The sequence below is a fragment of the Lasiodiplodia theobromae genome, assembly GCF_012971845.1.
Source record: "Lasiodiplodia theobromae strain AM2As chromosome Unknown scaffold_75, whole genome shotgun sequence".
NCBI lineage: Eukaryota > Fungi > Ascomycota > Dothideomycetes > Botryosphaeriales > Botryosphaeriaceae > Lasiodiplodia > Lasiodiplodia theobromae.
In genome coordinates this window covers 2407-22428 of record NW_023336558.1, presented here as the reverse complement: position 1 = coordinate 22428, position 20022 = coordinate 2407, and the positions used below count along the sequence as shown (strand labels likewise).

The 20022-nt window shown below is 57.7% G+C and overlaps 7 protein-coding genes across 7 annotated transcripts; 4 read left to right on the top strand and 3 right to left on the bottom strand.

Moving 5' to 3' along the window:
* Positions 1-862: 862 nt before the first annotated feature.
* On the bottom strand, positions 863-3003 carry LTHEOB_12768 (Serine threonine protein kinase; the record flags this gene model as incomplete). The annotated part of the gene is made up of 5 exons (XM_035509671.1): positions 863-1163; positions 1261-1743; positions 1797-2053; positions 2107-2350; positions 2405-3003. 5 exons carry the CDS (start codon positions 3001-3003, stop codon positions 863-865), a joined length of 1884 nt encoding a protein of 627 aa, XP_035363837.1.
* Positions 3004-4715: 1712 nt separating this feature from the next.
* On the bottom strand, positions 4716-8275 carry LTHEOB_12767 (Intracellular protein transport-like protein; the record flags this gene model as incomplete). The annotated part of the gene is made up of 3 exons (XM_035509670.1): positions 4716-4809; positions 4866-7793; positions 7878-8275. The coding sequence occupies 3 exons, from the start codon at positions 8273-8275 to the stop codon at positions 4716-4718; spliced, it is 3420 nt and encodes a 1139-aa protein (XP_035363836.1).
* A 1146-nt stretch (positions 8276-9421) lies between these two features.
* LTHEOB_12766 (Glycosyltransferase family 25) lies at positions 9422-12330 on the top strand (the record flags this gene model as incomplete). Its single annotated transcript, XM_035509669.1, has 4 exons — positions 9422-9705; positions 9763-10168; positions 10922-11248; positions 11308-12330. 4 exons carry the CDS (start codon positions 9422-9424, stop codon positions 12328-12330), a joined length of 2040 nt encoding a protein of 679 aa, XP_035363835.1.
* Positions 12331-13080: 750 nt separating this feature from the next.
* Positions 13081-13788, top strand: LTHEOB_12765 (uncharacterized protein; the record flags this gene model as incomplete). The annotated part of the gene is made up of 1 exon (XM_035509668.1): positions 13081-13788. One exon carries the CDS (start codon positions 13081-13083, stop codon positions 13786-13788), a length of 708 nt encoding a protein of 235 aa, XP_035363834.1.
* A 510-nt stretch (positions 13789-14298) lies between these two features.
* Positions 14299-15145, bottom strand: LTHEOB_12764 (MFS transporter; the record flags this gene model as incomplete). The annotated part of the gene is made up of 2 exons (XM_035509667.1): positions 14299-14718; positions 14777-15145. 2 exons carry the CDS (start codon positions 15143-15145, stop codon positions 14299-14301), a joined length of 789 nt encoding a protein of 262 aa, XP_035363833.1.
* Positions 15146-15779: 634 nt separating this feature from the next.
* LTHEOB_12763 (Endothelin-converting enzyme 2-like protein) lies at positions 15780-16682 on the top strand (the record flags this gene model as incomplete). The annotated part of the gene is made up of 1 exon (XM_035509666.1): positions 15780-16682. One exon carries the CDS (start codon positions 15780-15782, stop codon positions 16680-16682), a length of 903 nt encoding a protein of 300 aa, XP_035363832.1.
* An 822-nt stretch (positions 16683-17504) lies between these two features.
* On the top strand, positions 17505-18280 carry LTHEOB_12762 (uncharacterized protein; the record flags this gene model as incomplete). Its single annotated transcript, XM_035509665.1, has 2 exons — positions 17505-17925; positions 17982-18280. 2 exons carry the CDS (start codon positions 17505-17507, stop codon positions 18278-18280), a joined length of 720 nt encoding a protein of 239 aa, XP_035363831.1.
* Positions 18281-20022: the final 1742 nt, after the last annotated feature.

Below are 20022 nucleotides of genomic sequence, written 5' to 3'. Positions count from 1 at the left end.
CGAAGTAATTCAAACTATTCCAAGATTGAACCGGTGATTGCCAATTTTAATATCTTGTCCTCTGGTTCAGCATTCATATCTTCATGTTGACCGAGCACGAGCACAGCTCAATTGTGCCGGAAGAGGAGGGGGGGAAAGAACAAAGAAATGACCACATATGAACCAACAGATAAACTCCCAAGCTTCAGACTTCCAGTTCGTTGCCTCATGATCTTTTCTTTCTCTTTCTACTTCGAATACATATACCTGCTTACTGCGACTCGTATCAATATTAGAAGAAACAACATAAACCGTGTAACATTTGAGCCCTGGTGCGTGCAAAAGAAAGGAAATGGAGGTAAGAAAAAGCGTCGTCGCTCTACAGGCTTTCCGTTATTGAATGACGACCATTTCCATGAAAACAATTGGGTGGCGATGAGAGCGGATGACGAAGAAGCCACAAAACTCTTGTATGCATATGCACATCGATCGATCAACAGCAAGAGCATCTCACTCACTAAACTTACCACTCACATCGACTCATGTGGAAGTGCTCCCCATGACAATAACGACAGCACCAGCCACGTATCGTGCGATGAAAGGGGACAGTCAGTGGGTAGATCGAAGACCATGCTCTTCCTCCTCTGCGTTCCCGTCCAAGTGTTGGCTAAACTGGCTGGCTCGATAGGTGACTCGGCGAAAACCACACAAGTATATAGAAATTTGGCGTTTAGTAGAGGAAGGGGGAAAACTTGGAAGAGAATAAAAGAGTTGTTCTGCTGTGACCCCATCCCGTGCATACCAGAGAAAAAAAAGAAAAAACCGTAATACATGCTCCTTCATGCTCGCTCTGTCTTTTACTTTTCCCGCATATCTCGTCTCTCTACGAGCCGCGGAAAGCATCGAAACGCTTGTACGTGTAACCGATAAACGGCAAGCTCATCTCGGCCGCCATGTCCTCGGTCTGGTGCGCAGTCTGCGCCCGGAGTGCCGCCGAGTTGTCGTGCTGGTCAATCTCGTCAATCGGGAAGTACTGCGTGTCGACGTTGGATTGCAGCTTCGGCTCGAACGGCGCCCTGATCTTGCGGAGACCATCCCACTGCACCCCGCGGAAGAAGGGGTGCTGCTTGATCTCGTGTCCACCGCCGATGCGGCCCAGACGGTCCTCGGCATTGCAGATGAGTCTGCCCAGAGTCAGCACGATCGACTGTATAGGAATAGTGGGGCTGGGTTTCATGGGGTTTGAGGGGGTGGCAAAAAAAAAAAAGAAAATGGGCTCACCTCCTGATGAAGTCCTCCGCTTCGGCGCCAAGTTGCTGGTCTGGCGGGAAGTGCAGGTTGCGAGGCCAGTCAACAATCTTGCGGTAGGTGTCATGGGGCTCCTCAGCGCAGAACGGCGGCCAGCCAATAAGACACTCGAACATGATGGTACCGACGGACCACCAGTCGCAGCCATAGTCGTAACCTTTTCCGCTAAAAATCTCGGGAGCAATGTAATCGGGCGTACCGACGGTCGAGTAGGCCAATTGACGACGGGACTTGCGCCAACTGTTGATCTGTGTACGATTGCTGACCGTGAGCTGGATCTGGTCGATGGCAACGGAGTTACGGTTGTCGCGGTTCGAGGATTTTTGCGTGTTGCCCGAGAGGAGCTTCTGATAGTATGATGCCTCATGCTCCTTGTGGAAACCAGTAGACAGGCCAAAATCGGTGAGCTTGATGTGGCCACCGCGATCCAGGAGAATGTTGTCCGGTTTGATATCACTACGACGGGTCAATAAACCTCCACCACGTTCTGGGGGCCGCGCATTTCGCACCGATGTATGAAGCCAAGCTTGTGGACAGCCTCAATGGCCAGAGTAAGCTCAGCCATGTAAAAGCGAGTGATGTCTTCCGTGAAAATCTCATACTTGATGAGCATAGTCATCAAGTCACCGCCGGGCAAGAACTCCATGAGCATGTACAGGAAGGTGTTGTCCTGGAAAGTGGTGTGGAGCTTGACGACCCAAGGGCTGTCCGACTCGGCGAGAATATCACGCTCAGAGCGGACGTGAGCAAGTTGGTCCTTCTTGAACTGTACTGGACATCAGTACCGAGATACGTCGGCGTGCCAATATCGATACATACCATCTCTGCCTTGATGAGGGACTTCAAGGCGTACACCTTACCGTCGTTCTTCCTCTGCACCAGCTTGACCTCACCAAACGCACCCTTTCCGATGATCTTGACGGTGACAAAGTTCTCCGGTCTCTCGCGCGTCCGCAAGAAGCGAAGGAACCTCATCTCTGCTTGTTGGACATCCTGGATCTTTGCCTGCTTCTTCGCTTCTGAGATGTTCGGGTTCGAGAGGATTTGTTCAAGCTCGAGTGCTCTGCTGTGCGTCAATGGCTTTGTCCTGTGCGAAAGGGGTCCGCCGGCGGCTTACCTGGCGTTCCTGTCACGAGCTCGCTGCACGCTCTGGCGGAAGAAATCGCTCACCAAGCCGGTAGACAGACGGGCGCGCTTGACGATGTTGTCGGTGTACTTGTCGGGGTTCTTTGGCGGCGGCTCGTCGTCATTGAGCGAGGGCTGGTGCTGACCGGGCATGTGGGCGCTCAGGTAGTTGCCATACTGCTGCTGGCCCGAGGAGCCAGCAGTGCGCGGGCGCTGGGGATTGGGCGACGGCTGGCGACCGTACGGGCTGCCGGAGCGAGGGGTGCCCAGGTTCTGGTTAGAGAACTGGTGGACAAGGCCATTGGTGCCGTCGTTGTAGCCCTGGGGGGCGCGGTAGGCAGCCTGCGGGGGCTGCATGCCCTGGTACTGTGGCGAGTAGCCTTGAGCGTTCATGAAGTAGCCGGCACCTCCGTAGGCGTTGTTCGCTTGCTGGGTGCCCCAGACCTCCTGCTGGCCGTTCTGGTTCGGGTAGACAGGCTGGGGGAAAGTGGAGGGCGTGGTGGGATATGCACGGCCCTGCTCCGCGGCAAAGTTCCGGTCGTTGTTGAAACCGAAGTTTAGGTGGAGGCGGTTCTGCTGATTATTCTGCATTGCGAGCGCAGGGAGGGGCGTTTCGGGTACGGTGGAAATCCCGGACAATCCTGGTGGTCGTAAGCTTCAGGCGTGACGAGGGGAGGAGACAGCGCAGCCAGCAGGACCCCTACCTGTGTGAAGAAAGCGTGACGACGGCGATCGCGCCGCGAGTTGTCAGGACGCAGGAATTCGCTTCGGCAGGTGGCAATGCGGGCCAGCTGCGAGGACGTGGGTCAAAATATGCGTGTCAAGGAGCAGCGCAAACGGAGAGCCGGGCCTGGGAGAGAGGAGGTTGCGGCGGGCACGGGGGAGAAGCGCGGAGGCGGGAGGCGGTCGGCGGGCGACAGGCCGAGCGCACGCGACTAGCTGGCGGGGCGGTTTGAGAACGGGGTCCTCGCAAGCTACGCAGCAGCAATCTGGAGCAATTGGAATTGGACCGGATGTCTTGCTTGGGATTTGGGGGGGGACCGCGGGTTGAGGGTGATAAAACAATACCGGGACACGCCGCCCCTTGGGCCAAAACTGCCTGCCAGACTGGTTTCAGATTGGCCACGCCTGGGAAGGCGCCGCACGCCAGCCCTGCCACCAGCAGCACGTGTTGCCTGCAGCTGTCTACCACGAGCTGAGAGGCCCTCAATCCGGCTCGCCGTCGACCGTCGCCTCTGCCCACCCCGCCGCCCCAGAGCTGTCGCTGCCCGACTGCGGCGCCCGGCCGCCGCCCAGAGCTGCCGTTTCACCAGCTTTGCCGACGTTTCACGGTACACGCAGACTAACATATAGCTACACACATGCACACAAAGTCGACCCCTCTGCATCGGCGCACCGTCGGCCTTGCGTGCCCGTCCAGCCAATGGGCGGTGGACAGGAGCCCCTATGCATGCTAGAGTGCTGCAGGATTCCACCGCCTCCAAAACCGTTCTCCTGTTTTCCCAATCCAGAGACCCGGGAGCTTTGGGAACCACCCGACAGCGTGTACCGATAAATTTGTTCAACCAATCGAGTGCCCCCAAAGCAGCCTATAGGGAATGCAGGCACGCAAATAGGCCAAATATTGGACGGCGTAAGCAGGGGACAAACATGCGTCTGCCCGGCTCGTCACACAGCTGTCATGCTCACCACACCACATAGCTGGCGAACCAAAAGATAGATTACTCGCCTCTCTGCAAGGACCTCTATCGTAAACACGACCCTCTTCAGATTCCGATCGCCATCCGCTTCCAGATTACACCTCTTCACATGCCACCAGAACGCTTCCAAATAACCCACCAAGCCACTGGCGATGATGTCCTCTCCAACAATGCAAACCCAGAATTTCCTGCCAAACCACCAGTCTATATGATTACCAAATGATAGAAGAAAAAATGCAGGCTGTTGCAGCAAGCAGTGGCCATCTGCTTGAGAACGCTGAGAGAATATATGGAAAACTATCGCACAAAAGGCCGGCAACCTTGAGCTCTGAGGTAGCGACACAAGCGGCGGGCATGCAGAAGTAAACAAGAAGATGCTGAGAACAACCGTCAACAAACAACAACGCCTGAAATGCTCCCAATCCAACCAACCATTTTGTTTTTTTTTTTGTGTGCTGGTGGGACAAGACTTATCCAAGAACGCCAATCAATGCAATCAAGTAAGGAGAGCCCTGCTCAGCTGCTCCCAATGCGGAACACGGAAATCGCAGGCCTCCCGTCGGAGAGAGGACGATAAACATTGCGTGTGGCACAAAGTAAGGCTTATGCCGACTGCTGGCTCATGAGCTCCTTGACCAACTCGCGTTGGGCAGTGATCTCGGCTTGCAGCCTTCTTGTCTCGCGCATAGCCTCGTCCCTACCCGAAGTATTAGAAACATATCTCACAAACATTCAATCATCGGGTATACTCACTTCTCGGACTGCAGCTCTGCGACTTCGATCTGCGCCATGTTCATGCGGCTGACCACCTCCTCCATCTCTCTGTCCGCGTCGGACAGGGCCTTCTCCAGGTTGTGCACCTTGTGCTCCAAATCCTCTGTCTTCGTTGCCTGCTGGATCGAGATGCCTAAGCCACTCGAAGTGATGTCCAGCCTGGGGCTTCTCTGCACAAATATAGGGCTAAGGGGCTTCGGCAGGGGACTGTGTGCTGGCGTAAGTTTCGTTGGATCAAGCAAACCCCGGGCATTCTGCATGCGCTTCAACTGTGCTATTTGACTGTCGTTGATAGCACGCAGCTCATCCTCGTGGGGGTTGAGCGCCTCATCCGATTGGCTCTGCGCCACCGAGACGCTTTCCTCAGCCGCGCGTAGCTTGCTTTGCATCTCGGTGATGCGCTTCGCAGCGAGACGCTGCTCGCTTTCACCTCGTCCGATAGCCTCAGCAAGACGTTGTTTGAGAGCATCGTTTTGCTGGAGCTGCGCCTGTGTTTGGGCGGCGAGTTCGTCCATCCTCTTGGCTGCTCCGAAGAGTTCAGACGCAAGAGAGTGCTCCTTGTCCAAGTGTGCAACCTCCGACTCCTGAAGCGCACGAGCCTGTTGACGGTACGTCTCGGCCTCCTTGAGTGCGTTATCACGCTCCGCCTTCGCGTCTGATATGCTCTGCTTGAGCAGACCCAGGACACGCTCGGCTTCTGCCGCGTCTTCTCCTTCCTCCATTCCTTTCACGCGCGCGAGCGAGAGAGCATGGAGGGTCTGAAGCTCCTTGTAGGCCCGCTCCAAAGTGACTGGTGCCTGGGAGTCATCACTGTAGACGCTACCTGCAGACGGTCTCCGCTCTTGTGCGAACATGTCCTTCTCGCCCATTAGATCGCGAAGCGAGCTAGTTTCCAGTTCGGCACGCGCAAGGTCCATGCGGAGACCACCAAGGTTCTTCTCGACTTGCCACTTCTGATCGAGAGCATCATCTGCACGCTTGCGCAGAAGGTTGATTTCGGCACGAAGGTTGGTGACCTCATTGTGGAATGCCGTGCGTCTGGGAGACACATTGAGCGCGCGGTCTCTCTCCATTTCAAGTAGCTTGATCTTCTTTGCGTGATCTTTCTGCTGCTGTTCGTAGCGGGCTAGGAGCTGCTTAAGAGCACGGTGCAGGGCGTCCCGCTGTTCTTCGACATCTTTCATCTTCTCTCCAAAATCGCGCGGGGCTTCGCCCTTCTCTTTGACCGAGTTCGACCGGGAGAGGCCGCTCAGCGTGCCACTACGAGAGCCACGCTTAAGAAGTTGAACGGAGTTGCGAGCAAGGGAGTTGGAGCGCGAGAGACCAATCTTCGGTGAGGCAGACGGTGCGCCTTCCTCTCCTTCCTCGGAAATCGAGTTGAAACGGTCCGATGATTGTGCTAGTTCAAGTCGCATGCGGCGAGCGTTGATCAAGCTCTGGTTTTCGTTGCGAAGGGTTTGGACCTCCTGTTGGAGGCGAGAATTTTCCTCGCCAAGAGACTGAAGTTGCGAGGCTTGGAGTTGAGCAACTTCAGCAATATTTGCTTCATTTTGAACGGTACTGAGTTGACGCTTTAGGCGGGTGATCTCGTCCTGGAGTTTCTCGATGCGGTCTGCTTGGGCATCGTTGGTTTCATTGCGGACATTGTCGAGCTCATATTGCAGACGAGCGTTTTCTTGTTGCATGTCCTTAAATTGCTCCAAGCGGGTGCGGAGGTCCGGAAGGATTTCCATTTGGAAGGACTCGAGTTCCTGCTGCAGGCGAGTGTTTTCATATCTCAGCTTTTCGACCTCTCCTGCCCCAGTTTCGAGACCACTCAGGCGAGCAGTGAGCTGCGGAATGATTTCATCACGCAGATTGTCCCTTTCGCCCCGGTCCTTGTCGTGGGCTTGGCGTAGGGCTGCCAACAGATCTTCCAGGTTTTCCTTGGCTTGCTTCTCGTCAGCAAGTCGGCGCTTGATGTCGTCCAGCTTCTCATTCCCTTGGAGCTGCTCCTCCAGAGACTGGACTTGGGCCTCAAGGTCAGCGCGTCTCCGCAGCTCATCCTGAAGTCGCTGTGCAGTCTCGTTCTTGGCTTGCGCTCTGTCTTGCTCTGCTTTCCGGCGCAGCTTTTCCAACGTCTCCAGTCTCGCCTCGGTGTCGCCGATAGGGAATTTTGCGGAGCTAGCACCCGAGTCCGAGTAGTAGTCGCTCGTTCTCCGGTTCTCTGTCGTCCCGGTGGGGTTTTCCGCCTTGTAGCTCTCAAGTTCATCTTCGAGCTCCAACTCTCTCTTGATCGAGCCGGCCAATTCCGCACTGATTTCACGCAGCTCGCGCTCGAGCTCCTCGACGTGTGCATTGACGCTATGAGAGGACGAGTAGAGCGGTGTGCCGGGTACGGTGAAGTACGACTGCTGGGAGTTGGCAGCAGGGATGTCCAGCGCCTTGGGCGTCTTCTTCTGGGGATTGGGCGCTGGGGAATCCCCAGAGAAGTTGGTGGTAGGCGAGCCGTTCGCTACGTTTTGTGATCCAGACTTCCATCCAAAGAACGAAGTGAACTTGTTGCCGGTGGCCATCTCAGGTTTTGGCGAGCGGTCCTCGTCGTCCGTGAGCTGGTCATAGTCGAGGAAGTCGCCTGTGACGCCATCCTCTCCGTGGATCTGAAGTGTCAAGTTTGGGGTTCTTTGTGAATCATATGAGGACATGGTCGGGGTCCGTTCGTGGCCGTGTGCGTGGTTCGGGACTGTTTCAGGATCCCATTCAGATGTTGAAACTTGAGCCGTGTGGTAGCTGCTGGCCGCGCGATCATAACCCGGCCGGGAATTATTTCCCACGGGCAGCAGGTCTCCGTATTGCGATGATGCTCGCCTGGGGCGATCTCGGTCCTCTGCGATGTAGTCGTCAAGCGGATCGCTGGCGGGGGCAGAGCTGTATGCGGGTCAGCCAGACAGTTACGGTTTGATGTGGCGCCCCGAAACGGCGATGATTCTCCTCCATGATACATTGACGTACTTTTCTTGTGTATTGGGGTGGAATTCTTCCTTTGTTGCAGTCAGGGGCGGCGTGAAGACTGCCTGGGAGCGAGCGAAGGGGTGAGGAGTGGTGTCAGTAGAGAAGGCGCGCTGGGTGTGACCTCTCTCGACGATCCTGGGGCCCGTGGTATAGCTTTGGGAGGAGAAGCGCGTGGCGACGGGCGAGGCGTTAGCGGGAAGCGGCTTGCGACGGACGGGAGGTGATGTAACGGTCGGGCTCGCAGGCGTCTGAGCGCGAAACGTCGCAGAAGAGGGCGTGGTGATGCCGACGAGCGACGCGGTCCTAAGTTGAGGGGCTTCTATATCAGGCGACAAGGGCGTCTCAGACGAATTGGTGCCCCGGCGGCGGAACGGTGGAGTCTGGGTGTCGGCATGCATAATTCCAATTGGGCAAAGATGGAGATAGTGAAGGGCCGCTGCACGAATCGGTCTGGGACACGAGAATCTCTTCCTTCCAGACTCTGGCGTCCCGAGGCGCTCTTGCGGAAGGGGAAGGGGATAGGCTTGAGGAAGATGCGCGCGCACTCCGCAGTGCTATCGGAGGTGGTCTGGGAGCTGCCAAGCCGCGTGCTGTGGCCAGGGCAGGGCGCTGATTGGCGCAGTCCGCAGCTCTCTGCTAGTTTGGGGCACTGGGCTGCCTGGGACTGCGGAGAACGGCGCTTCGCAGGCAACGGGGCTTCCCTAAAGGACGCCAGGCCGCGCAAAGCAGAGGCCGGCCGCTGTTCCTGCGCCGGGCCAAGCCTCCAGAGATCCCCTTTCTTGGCTGTGCGTTCATTTCCCTACGCGTCGCCCAAGCGCACCAGAGCCGCGCTGGGCAATGAGGTGCATCACCACCAAGTGCTGCAGCGCGATCGCGGCCCACACTGCGATCCTGCCCGTGTCGTCAATCGCGCCATTCAGGTAGCGCTCCCGTCCAGGCGCGCGCGACCCACGTCCGCCGCGTCTCGCAGCCAGCACGCCTGCCGCTGCTTGAGAGGCCCAGAAGCGCCGGCGCCTAGGCCGCTGCTGTGCACAATTCATTTGGCCCGGCCCGCAGCTGGCGAATTGTTTCATGTCTTTCGATGCATCGGCGCGGCTAATGGGCGTGTAATTTCCAAGCTCGCCAGCCACGTTAGCCCGCGGATCATGCCTCGTCAGGGGAGGCCTCAGCGCAGGCCTCCTGTCCTGTCGCTGTCTCTGCCGGCCAGACCCTTCGGCGCATAAGGAGGCGCACAAATATAGCAACGCTGTATCTTCTGCATTGAGCCTCGCAGCCAGGTGCGATATTATTGATGAGGAACGACGCGTTGACGACGTGCTCCTTTCGACTTGCGCGCCGGCTAGGCCAGGGTCCATTAGATCGACGACGGCGGCTTGGCGGTCGGATGCGGCGAAACTGTTGTTCCTGCCTGGCCCAGCTCAGATGGAGGCGCGCGTCATACCGCGGGGACAACATGGAGACATCCTGAAGTAGCAGTCCAGCAGCGCTCCCAATATCCCTCCTCATTTCTCTCGAGTCGCGCCGCGCCCTCACCGCTCACGCTCATGTCGTACCATTCCCCGCATCAGTCCCAGGCCCAATTTCACTTCGATGCCTCCACACCGCCACCTCCGCCGCCGAAGCCCTCAGCTCACTCGAGCGGAAGAGGCACGCCGCTTACAGGCCCGCCGCTACCCCCCACACCCGCTCAGATAGCCCAGGCGCAGGCCGGTCCAGCTTCACAGTCGCCTCAGACTTACGGCGGCCAGCAGCCGGCTGTCGAGGACCGCCAACCGCCGATTGAACTGCCCGAAGAGGGCTGGCTGCCGAATGTGCTGAAAGATAAGAAGTGCGAAATTGCCTCAATGCGTGATGCGGATCGTCCAATGCTCACAATTACATGTAGCACGGCTGACCTCCAGGCGGTTCTTGAGAGCCCCGAGCTCCAGAAAGCACTTGCTCACTCGCCGGGCACTGCCCATCCCTCCATTGCCGCATCCACCGCGCCCCTAGGCGAGGCTCTGGCTGCCAACATAGCACTGGCAGAGTCCTTGAAGAACCTCGAGTCGCATCTGCAGCACCAGCGTCAACACACCCAGTCCCGACTGCTTAGCCTTCGCGCCCTCGAGGGACAGTGGCGTGCGAAGCAAGCCGAGCAGGATGCTGCTCTCAAGGACTTCAGCCCGCCTGCACTCTACCAGAGGCTGAGCACTTCTATCACAGAGCAAGAATCGCTTTGCCGCGGTCTAGAAGAGAGCTTCCTCGAGGGCGAGGGCGGCGGGCAAGCCACCGAACGAGAGGTCGCAGAGTTTGTGAGACGGATCAGGGAGGGCAAAAAGATTGCGTATTTGAGAAGAGAGAGAAAGGAGAGATGGGATGAGGGCAGAGTTGGCGGCTGGCGTTGAACCGTGAGTGCATATCCGTGCGCCCACAATAGCGTTGTCCACCAATAGCGTTGGCCGTGCTCCTGCTCATGCCTTTCGTCGCTTTAGTGTGCATTTGAGATACCCAAAGACGAAACGCATGCAGGTAATAAGGACAGAACGACGTGCACCGCCGACTGGTGGATACACCGCTTCCTTTTGCTTCAACCGAGCCCGTCAGGAACGAGACGCCTGCCCTCGCAGGAGGCATACATCCTGTGTCTGAGAAATGGTGTTGAAGAACACTTCGGACGGAAGGCGTCGGGACTAGGCTCTGTCGGGTCACTCGGAACAGGGGTCCAGATAAGGGTAGCGTTGTGGGGTAAGCAACGTGCACAACGTGGGAACCACCGAAAAATTGCGCTCTAGCCCTATGGAGCAGGTCATATTGCCGACTTTTATCGAGTGTTCGTGCGAATTTGCGCTGCTAATGGAAAGCTCGGACGACTCTAGTGGAAAGGAAAAAAAATAGGCGATGGCTATATGCCTCCGTGTGGAGGAGACACTCACGACTTCCCTCACATCGTCCTCAGCCTCGGTATCACGACGTTGCCACATCTGGACGGGACGGTATCACGCGGGCACCCAGTGGCTAAGTATCCGGATAAGCGCGGATCCGCTGGAACAACTGTGTAACCACAGCCCCTCGACTTCGCTTTCTACGACGTTGTCACGGCTGCTCACGACAAGCGTACTCTCCCTGCCAATTCTCCTCCCGCCACTGCCTGCCCTATCTGCGTCGCCGTTCCACCACAGTATGACTATGTGCAGCACAAGTTGACGAACCAGATGCTTCTCCCGACTTCCCGCCTTCCGCTAAGGCCGGGCCGGGCCGTCTTCATCTTTGCTGGCGTAACCCTACTGCTTCTGTGGCATTTCCACCTTCTCAGCGCTAGACAGCCTGTACAGATAGCAGAGACGCTCGTCGATGGACAGGCAAACGCCAATATTGCCAATTCAACGCTCGGCGTACGTCATGCCTTGCAGGGTGTAAGAATGCCGCTCTGGCTAAAGTCACGTTTGCATAGTTTCAAACAATCATCGCCATCTCCTCGGAAAATGCCTCCGCGCCGGGCGCATGGCGGCAGCGCGGCCTCCTCGCAGCGACGCATCGGACCGGCCTGGAAGTCAAGGTGCACCAGTCGCGACGCATTCCGGACGACGAGCTGCGCGCGTTCATGCAGCATACCTCGAAGACTGGCGAGTCGCCGCGCATAGGCAGCGCAAAGGCGTGGCTGGCGCACCTCGATGCGCTCAAGTACGTGCTCGCGCACAACATCAGCACCGCCCTCATCCTAGAGGACGACGCCGACTGGGACGTTCGCATCCGGAAGTTGCTCGCACCGAATGCGGCAGTGCCCTCGCTGGTGCGCGAGATCCTGCACGACAACGACGATGACACCACCAGCGACAATAACTCGACCCTGCCCTACTCCCTCGCCTACGACATCCTCTGGCTCGGCCACTGCGCTTCGGTCAAGACGCCGCACTCTCGCCAGTTGGACACGCTCGACGACGCCGCGTCACTCCCGCCTGCCAACAGCCTGCGCGCGCTCGCAGACCGCTACGCCTACACGCCGCTGCCAGACGGCACGCGCAGCATCATGCGTTCGCCGGGCCCCACGTGCACATACGCATATGCAGTCACTCGTCCCGGCGCGGCGCGCATCCTCGAGCTCGCGAGCGGCGGCGGCGCAGCTTTTGATAACGAAGTCGGCGCAGGGTGTGCGAAGGGAGAGGAGAAAGGTGGTCTGAGGTGCGTGAGCGTGGCACCGGAGCTGTTCCATCACCAACGGGTCATCCGTGAAGATGGGGCGGATAGCAGTTTGGTAGATGGGATGAATTGGGGGAAGGCGGGTGAAGGAGAGTTGAAAACCTACAAGCAAAAGACAGTTGGGAAGGAGAAGGTGGGTACTGGTGCTGCGCATGATGGACGAAGGTTTATCACGTTCAACATCATGTATAGCGCGAGGTGTAATGCGGACAGGGGCGATGGAGATTTGGTTGAGTGTATGCCGACAGATGAGGAGTTGGATCGGTATACGACGTAAAGAGTTGGTAACTTTGGAAGTACTTTACCCGAGACGCGCGACTATTCGAAGTAGACAAGTGTAGTGGCTTGGATTGATACCCCTCACGTATAGTTTTTATTCACAAAGAATGAAATAAATGGTTAATAGAAAAATGGGGTGCTCGTCGTCGATGCTGGGCCCGAAGATTTTCCTGGATCTGGTATACAGAAGGGTATCCCAGCCGAAGGCTCGCGCGGATAGACGCCTGTCTGGGCTCAAGAGGGAGGGGATGATTGAAGAATACCACGAGCGGATAAGAGATGCCCAGACAAATACAGGCCCAAGATGCATAACGCGCGGCCTTGAGAGCACATGCGCCAGTGAGCGAGAAGACGAGAACAGCAGGTGGTGACGTGGGAGCCAAGGCTTGAGACAACGTGCGGGCGGAAAGCAGGGGCCAAGGGGAGAGGCGTGCTGCCGATCCACCCGTCGTCCCCAGCCCCAAAGTCCAGCCGCCCGATAATTGAACGGCCAAGAGCAAAACCGCACCGCTCTGTCCACTCTTCTTCCCCCCAGGAATTCTAACGTTCAGTCTGCTTGGTAAGTGACGCGCCGTCAACTTTACTCATACAGCTAATCTCACGGCCTCTGTAGAAACATAGCATACGCTCGTTACATCACCGCATCCCGACGCTCACCACACCAGTAAGGCGCTCTCTCACCGCGGTCTCGTCCACACTGCAGCTGCGCAATCCCACATTCTATCCAAACAAGCCGCAAATCCTCACAATGCGCACATCACTACGCCTCTTCCTCGCCGTCACGCTGCTCGCCACCAGCAGCAGCGCCAGCGCATTCCCGGGCGCCGACTCGGCACCCCCGCCCGCCAACGACGAGCCCAACACCACCGCTCCTCCAACACCTTACTCGCCCTTCCTACCCGGCTTGATCCTGGACAACATCCCCTTCCTCCACCACGCCACACCCGCCGCCGCACCGCCGTCAACCGCACCCACGCCCGCCTCCGCCGAGAGCGACAGCGCCATCGCCCCGACCACGACGCCGGCGCCAGACTACGAACTCCTCAAGAAGCTGAAGCGCCAAGCCAGCAGCAGCTCCAGCTCGAGCGGCGGCGGCGGCACGACCTGTCCGCAGTCGTACTCGGCCTGCGCGGCGCTCGGCGCGCCGGGCTTGTGCTGCCACCGCGACAGCAACTGCGCCGTCGACCAAGCCGGCCATGTCGCGTGCTGCCCGTCGGGCGCCGTGTGCACCGGTAGCATCAGCGCGAGCTCCACCGTGGGCGCTGGCGTCGGCGTCACCACCGTCACTGGTTCGGGTGCCGCGAGCAGCACTAGCCTGAGCTTTGTCCTGCCGAGCACCGCGTCGACGGGGACTGGTGGGGGTTTCATCATTGTCGCGAGCACGACGGTAGCGTCGCCGAATGCAGCGGGCGCGGGGAGGAGGGGCCTGATTCCGATCGTGGGGTGGTTCTTGTAGAGAAGAGTGCAGGTTTCTTCGTGGATTGCTTTTTGGGTGGTTGAGAATTGCTGGAAACTGAGGGGCATACTTTGGACTGACGATGGTTACGAGCTTGAAGAATGACGATTGGGTATGGATAACGTAATGACGAGAAGATGCATGAAAGGTACAAAGGGTTGGCTACGTAAGATACGAATTGGATGGGGAGTTGGCAGGCTGTACATATGCTTCTTCAGGATTCACTTCTCTAAATTGGCTGCCTCTCGGGTGTAGCACTCATCTTGAACTCCTAGAATATTTTATTCACATTGAGAAGCCAAACTTCCTATTTGCCACGGTGCGCTATATGCATGTCTTGACGCGTAAGAGAGGAGTATACCATCGGCGTACCCGTCCAAATCTTTGCTCCATAGGCTCCATTTACTCCAGTTGATGCAGAAAAAAACAAAAGCCCGCTATACACACACACACCACTCCAGTCTCGTCCCACACAAGCCGACAACTGGTACAGATACCTAGTCCCAGGTCTCACCAAATGCCCAGCCACTTCTTCACCGGCCTGCGCTGCTGCTTGCCCTCAAAATCCCTGAACTGCTCCTCCTTCGCAACGGGGCTCTGGGCATCCTGCACCTCGGGCTCGACAACCTCGGTCTTCTTCTCGTGGGGCTCGCCCAGCCAGCCGCGCAGCAGGCTCGTATTCTCCTCGTCGATGCCGTGGGCGCGGCGGAACTCGGCGCGCTTGTCGACGTCCTCGACCTTGCGCTTGCGCTTCTCGGCCGTCTCCTGCGACACATGCTCGGCGTGCATCTTGTAGACCTGGCCGAACTGGTGCAGCGAGCGCAGCGGGTGGGTGAGCAGCTCGGAGCGCTCGGGCAGGAGGTCGCGGTAGGGGGTGGAGGTAAGGAAGTTCATGAGGAAGACGTAGAAGGCGAGGGAGAAGAGGACGCCCTGTGTCGAGCAATTCGTTAGCACCGGCGTCCTTTTCGGTTTGGCTGTTCCAACGCACCAGCGAGATATACACATGCAGCATTCGGTTCGTCAGGAACCAATGCATGAAGCTGCCCTCGGGCGGCATCATGTTCGGATATTGCTTGCGCTTCTGCGTCGCCAGCTCCTCGTCCGTCAGGCGCGGGCCGTATGTGTACTGCGGCCTCTTTCGGCTCGAGGGTATCCTCGCCGGATGCGACGGCGGTCGGAACTTGTCCGGCTTCTCGAGCACGCGCGGCTTAGAGTCATCGTTTTTGGCGGCGGCGTAGTTGCGGCGGAAGAGGAGCTGTGCCGGGGTGGATCGGAGGGAGAAGAGGGCGCCGGATGTGCGGAGATAGTGTGCGGAGGAGAGGCGCACGAGAGCGCGCGGCATTGGGGCGGATGCCATGGTGGGCGGGAAGCTTTCGTCGAAGCCGCGGTGATGGATAGCGCGGGCAGTGGTAAGATGCGGGAAAATTGGTGCGGAGGTGGTGCGTGTAGACGGCCGGAGTGAAGCTCGGGGATCGACTTCCTTCAAACCCTTTTATACAGTCCCCTCTCACAGCCGATGGCTAGCGCGGATTTGTTTTTTGCTCATGTTGTGGGTAGTAAAAAATTCGACATTTTCGTCCAGACGATAGCTTCAACTACCCACACATGTTATTTTTTCCAAGAACGGGCTGAGGCATAGTTACGTCTGGGGCCTTGCTATTCTTCACGCTAGCCATCGGTTGCGAGAGGGGACTGTAACTTCTGAGCTTGTCAACGTCTTTTGCTCTTGCCGTCTTCCGTTATTTCCCGCGTTCCAGCGTCATTTAGGTAGGTTGTATTTTCGAATGCTCCGGGTTGGTAGACGGCGTATAGGTAGAGGACACCTGAGGAAGCAATGTCTCACGCACCGACAGAGCTTACATGATGCACAAAGGCATGTTTCGTTTCAGTTTATGATCAAGAGTCGTCCAGCGTCTGACGCATTTTCTCCACCAGTCCTCTCCTTGGTCCGTCATATCTACTTCTTTCTGCTCTACTTTTTGCGTTGCCTCATGGCCAAGGACCCGCCACCCTTCGCCCAGCCTGACTACTGGGACGAGCGCTTCACCAAGAACCCGTCGGCCTTCGAATGGCTCCTCCCAGCCAACTGCCTGGACGGCCCCATCACCGAAGCTCTCAGCCACGCCTCTTCCCCCCGCCCGCGCCTGCTGCACATCGGCTGCGGCACGTCGGCACTCTCGCTGCACCTGCGCTCGCACGTGGAGAACCCGCGCCAAATCCACAACACCGACTTTTCGCGCGTGGCCGTCGAGCTTGGCGCGCGTTGGGAGCGCGACGTCTTCTCGGCCACTGCTCGCGAGAAAGCCATCAACGCCGGGAAGAAAGACGGCTCTTCAGAGGAGCACGACTGCACCGATCGTATGCAGTGGAGCACACTGAATCTGCTCTCGCTACCATCCATCCGCGCGCTGGCCGAGGAGGAAGGATGCTACGATATCGTTGTTGACAAGAGCACCTGTGACGCCATCAGCTGCGGCGACGACGTGCCTGTTCCACTGCCGCACCCGCTCCAGCCCTCTCCCCCGCCGCCGTCGTCGTCCTCCTCTTCCACCGCAAAAATCCACCCCCTGCACATTCTCGCGCTTCACCTCGCTGCCCTCGTCCCGCCCGGTGGCCGCTGGATCGCCCTATCCTACTCCGGCCAACGTTTCCCCTTCTTCGAGCCGTTCCCCGTACGCGCCGACGAGGGTAGGCTGGACGCTGAGCTGTTGGAAAGGGGATTTGTGCATCCAGGCCGCTTGTGGCGGTTGGAGAGGAAGGAGATGGTCGAGGTGGGAGGGGAAGGAGCGAAGCCGGGTAGTGGTGGGCTGGTGCATGAACCGAGGACGGCGCATTGGATCTATGTGATGGTAAGATCGGAGCTGGAGTTGGTGGGAATGCCACTGCAGGGATGAAATATCCATGTTTGAAGAGCAAGAAAACAGTCAAACACGGCGCACCACGAAGAAGCATGTTTGTGAGCTATCCCCCAAATCTATGGTGGCTGATCACCACTGGAGAAATGCGAGCTAATAGTACTCCAGCTGTGATTCGAGCGGGAAGGGGCGGGGTTCACGCGGGGCCGGGTCTATCAACTTCCCCGCGTTGATACACGCGATGTTATTGCTGCATTTCTTGCTTTTCGATAGGCGGACTCAAGCTCTCTGCATATCTTCGTTGCTTCCGTGGTACGTCCTTGTTCCTTACATATAGTCCAGAGTGGAAGAGACGCTTTGCAGGTCACTGACGCCGCTTGCGCGAAGGAGGCTTCGGGTCGGGACGCTTCTCTTCTATCAGCTTTGAGACAGGTCAAACTTGGGATTTCTCAAAGTTCGTTTCTCAACAACAATCATCTGCACGTTACACGTAGCGCACCCTTTGTCGAGCAGATCATCTTTACGAGTGAGGGTAGAATCAACCCATCGACTAGTCGCCCATTGGCGGGGTAAGCCGCTCTATTTCCTCATTGGCCCTCGCTGCACCAAGCTGCAGCTGCAAGGTGTCTGAATAGGCAGTCCCTCACGCAACCGAGCGTGTTCATCACTCGTCTTATCTGCATCATTTGCAATCACATGTCCCCGGTTCATGCACAGCTGCGCTGGCTCGAACATTTCGCCATGAGGCTGAGAAAATGTCTATTTATCTCTTCGCTGCGACGATGCCCCGGTGTGGAGAGGTTTCAAAGGTGACTTTTGTGCGTCACGGCCGCCGCGCCATGACAACACTTCTCTGCAACCATGCCTCCCAAGCATGAAAGCCGCGGCCACAAGAAGCCCAAGTCCATCCTCAAGCACCGCAGGCATGGGCCTGCGCCCGAGCCCGCCGCCGAGGCTCCAGCAGGAGAAGCTGCTCCTGCCCAGGAGCCGCCGCCCGAACTACCGTCGCGGGAGAAGAGCAACGATGCGGCGCCGACGATTCGGAGCAACTCGAAGCGGGCGTGCAACCTGCTGATGCGGATCAAGGAGGACCAGAGCCCCGTCGCGTCGTTTTTCGGCATTGCGCGACTGAAGGGGTCGGCGCTGGAGCTGCACAAGCTGCTGAAGGAGGAGGGAGGGAACGTCCGGACGGGCGAGCATGACATCCGTCGGCTGTTCAAGGGCGAACCAAGGCGGGTGCAGGCACTGCTGGAACAAGATGCTGAGCTGCCTGAGAAAACGAGTGAGCAGTCCTCAATGTGCATCTGGACAGAGGTGACTGACGCTTCTGATACAAAGTCCAAACGAAGACCGAATTCGTGTCAATCAATAGTCAGTTCAACAAGATCGTTGTCACACCCTTGGAGAAGTCATTCAGAACCCACGGCCGGTCGAAGCCCGACTACGGCCATCTTCGCAAGCAGGCCGAGCTTCTCCTTGACCAGGCACGAGAGGCTCGCAACTCGCTGAAGAATGCCGTGAGGGATGCGAAGAAGAGGAATTCCACCAGCGTGGAGCCAGATCCGCTTCAATTCACGATCCCAGCCCAGCCCAGGAAGAGGCGCAAGCGGCATTCCCAGGCCCGGAGGAAGCATTAGTGACGGAGTTTTGTGGTATTTCGGTATGTCACTCCTCATTTTTCAAGGGTGCAAGGCGCACGTTCTTTCGGCCAAGGTGCTTCTCATTGAATGCGAGAGGGAGCTACATGGACAGGCGAACTTGTACAGTGTATGAAGCACTTCTTTTAGTATCAAGACCCAAGTAGCAGGAAGCGTTCAGCTTGTTGATTCGATTATCGTGACATTGCCGTTGTGAACACAAAGCAAGGCGCATGGTCGAGTGTTTACTGCTGCTGGACAGAAGGCGTCTTCCTGCTTCAGTGTCCGTTCAATCGGACTTGGGGTATTGATAAGGTTGGATCTACAGCATGGAATACAAGCCAAGGGCACGCAAGAGGGAACTCGTCGACGAATGGGTAACGTGATGGGCGGCATAAGATCTGAACCTCGCCCACGCTGCATTTCTGAACGTTCTTCCCCCCCGTCTCATCACCACCTTCCCGAGGGAGTAAGCCTTCACCGACCGTCAGGCGGCAGAAAAAGGCCACCTGCCTGCGCGCTCGCACCCTCTCACCGCTCAGTTGCACGGGCGGGCGACACAATGCCCGCGTCGATCCGCTCCGTCTCGTCTCCGAGAGAGCAGGCGCGATGCCGGATGGGGCAAGCAGAGACAGACCGCCACCACACCACCATCCTGCCTTCCTCACTCGGCCTCCCACCAAGCCCCACTTGCCGATAACAGAGCGACGAAACCTGCACGACATCCTTGGAAGCAGGCCTTCTAGAACTTCGTTCTGATTCATGCAAGGCTGCTCGGAGCGGCCCTCCGAAACGACCAAGGCGGTTCATGTCCAACCAAGGCCTCCCTCACCATGACTCTCGCCGTCGCCCAACACGGCCAGCAGAAGACCACAACGGGATCGTGCAAGCGCCAGCGCACGCACAGCAACTTGTCCACCCCACATCGAACACGGAACTCGTCCAGGAAGTTCCCCACCACGACGACGCTACGCTATTTCCCCATTCGACACCGCCTCATATCAACCTCGCCACAGATCGTGTCATGATAAACCGGTTGCCGGCAGCCGGCCCTTGTTCGGATAGGGAAAGGAAGGCGCCCTCTGTCTGCTTCATCGAAGATGATCGAGAAACGCAAAACCCTTGTGGCTGGTGGTGGAAGCGCCGCCATTGGGCGCTTTGCTCCACACTGCCCCTTCACCGCCTCTCGTGAGCCACGCGTATGCATGTGACAGAACAAGCTCAACACCAGGAATAGCATCGTCGACTAGTCCACAACTCATGTTTTCCGGTCAGCTCAAAGCAGCCAAGGGGAAAGCAGAACGCGTACACCACAACACCTGCTCTTCAGCTCCATCCAAGAAAAAACCTGGTTCTGGTTCGAGCGTGTGGGCTCGTTGTGGCATCATGTGGCCAGCCAACTGCAACACTGTTCATCACCGGCGGTATGGCGTCGTTCCCATCGTCCGCGGTTGCGGTGGGGACCATGTGGCTGTGCTGAACTCACCATGAGAAGATCAGTAAGCAGAAAAGACGCTGCGTAGTAAGCATCTCGAAGACGACGACGACGTCACGAGACGCCAGCCGCACAGCCGCATAACGGCCCCCTTCTCTGCTGCACCTCACAGCTCTTTCCTTCGCCGAAGCTGAGCAGCGGTGCTTTCCGACGCCGTGGCAGAGAGAAGGATCCGGGAAAAAAATTGCGAGACGACCGGTGAGAGATCCTCAGGCCCGACGAAGCCGCCCGGGAACCACTTCGTTCG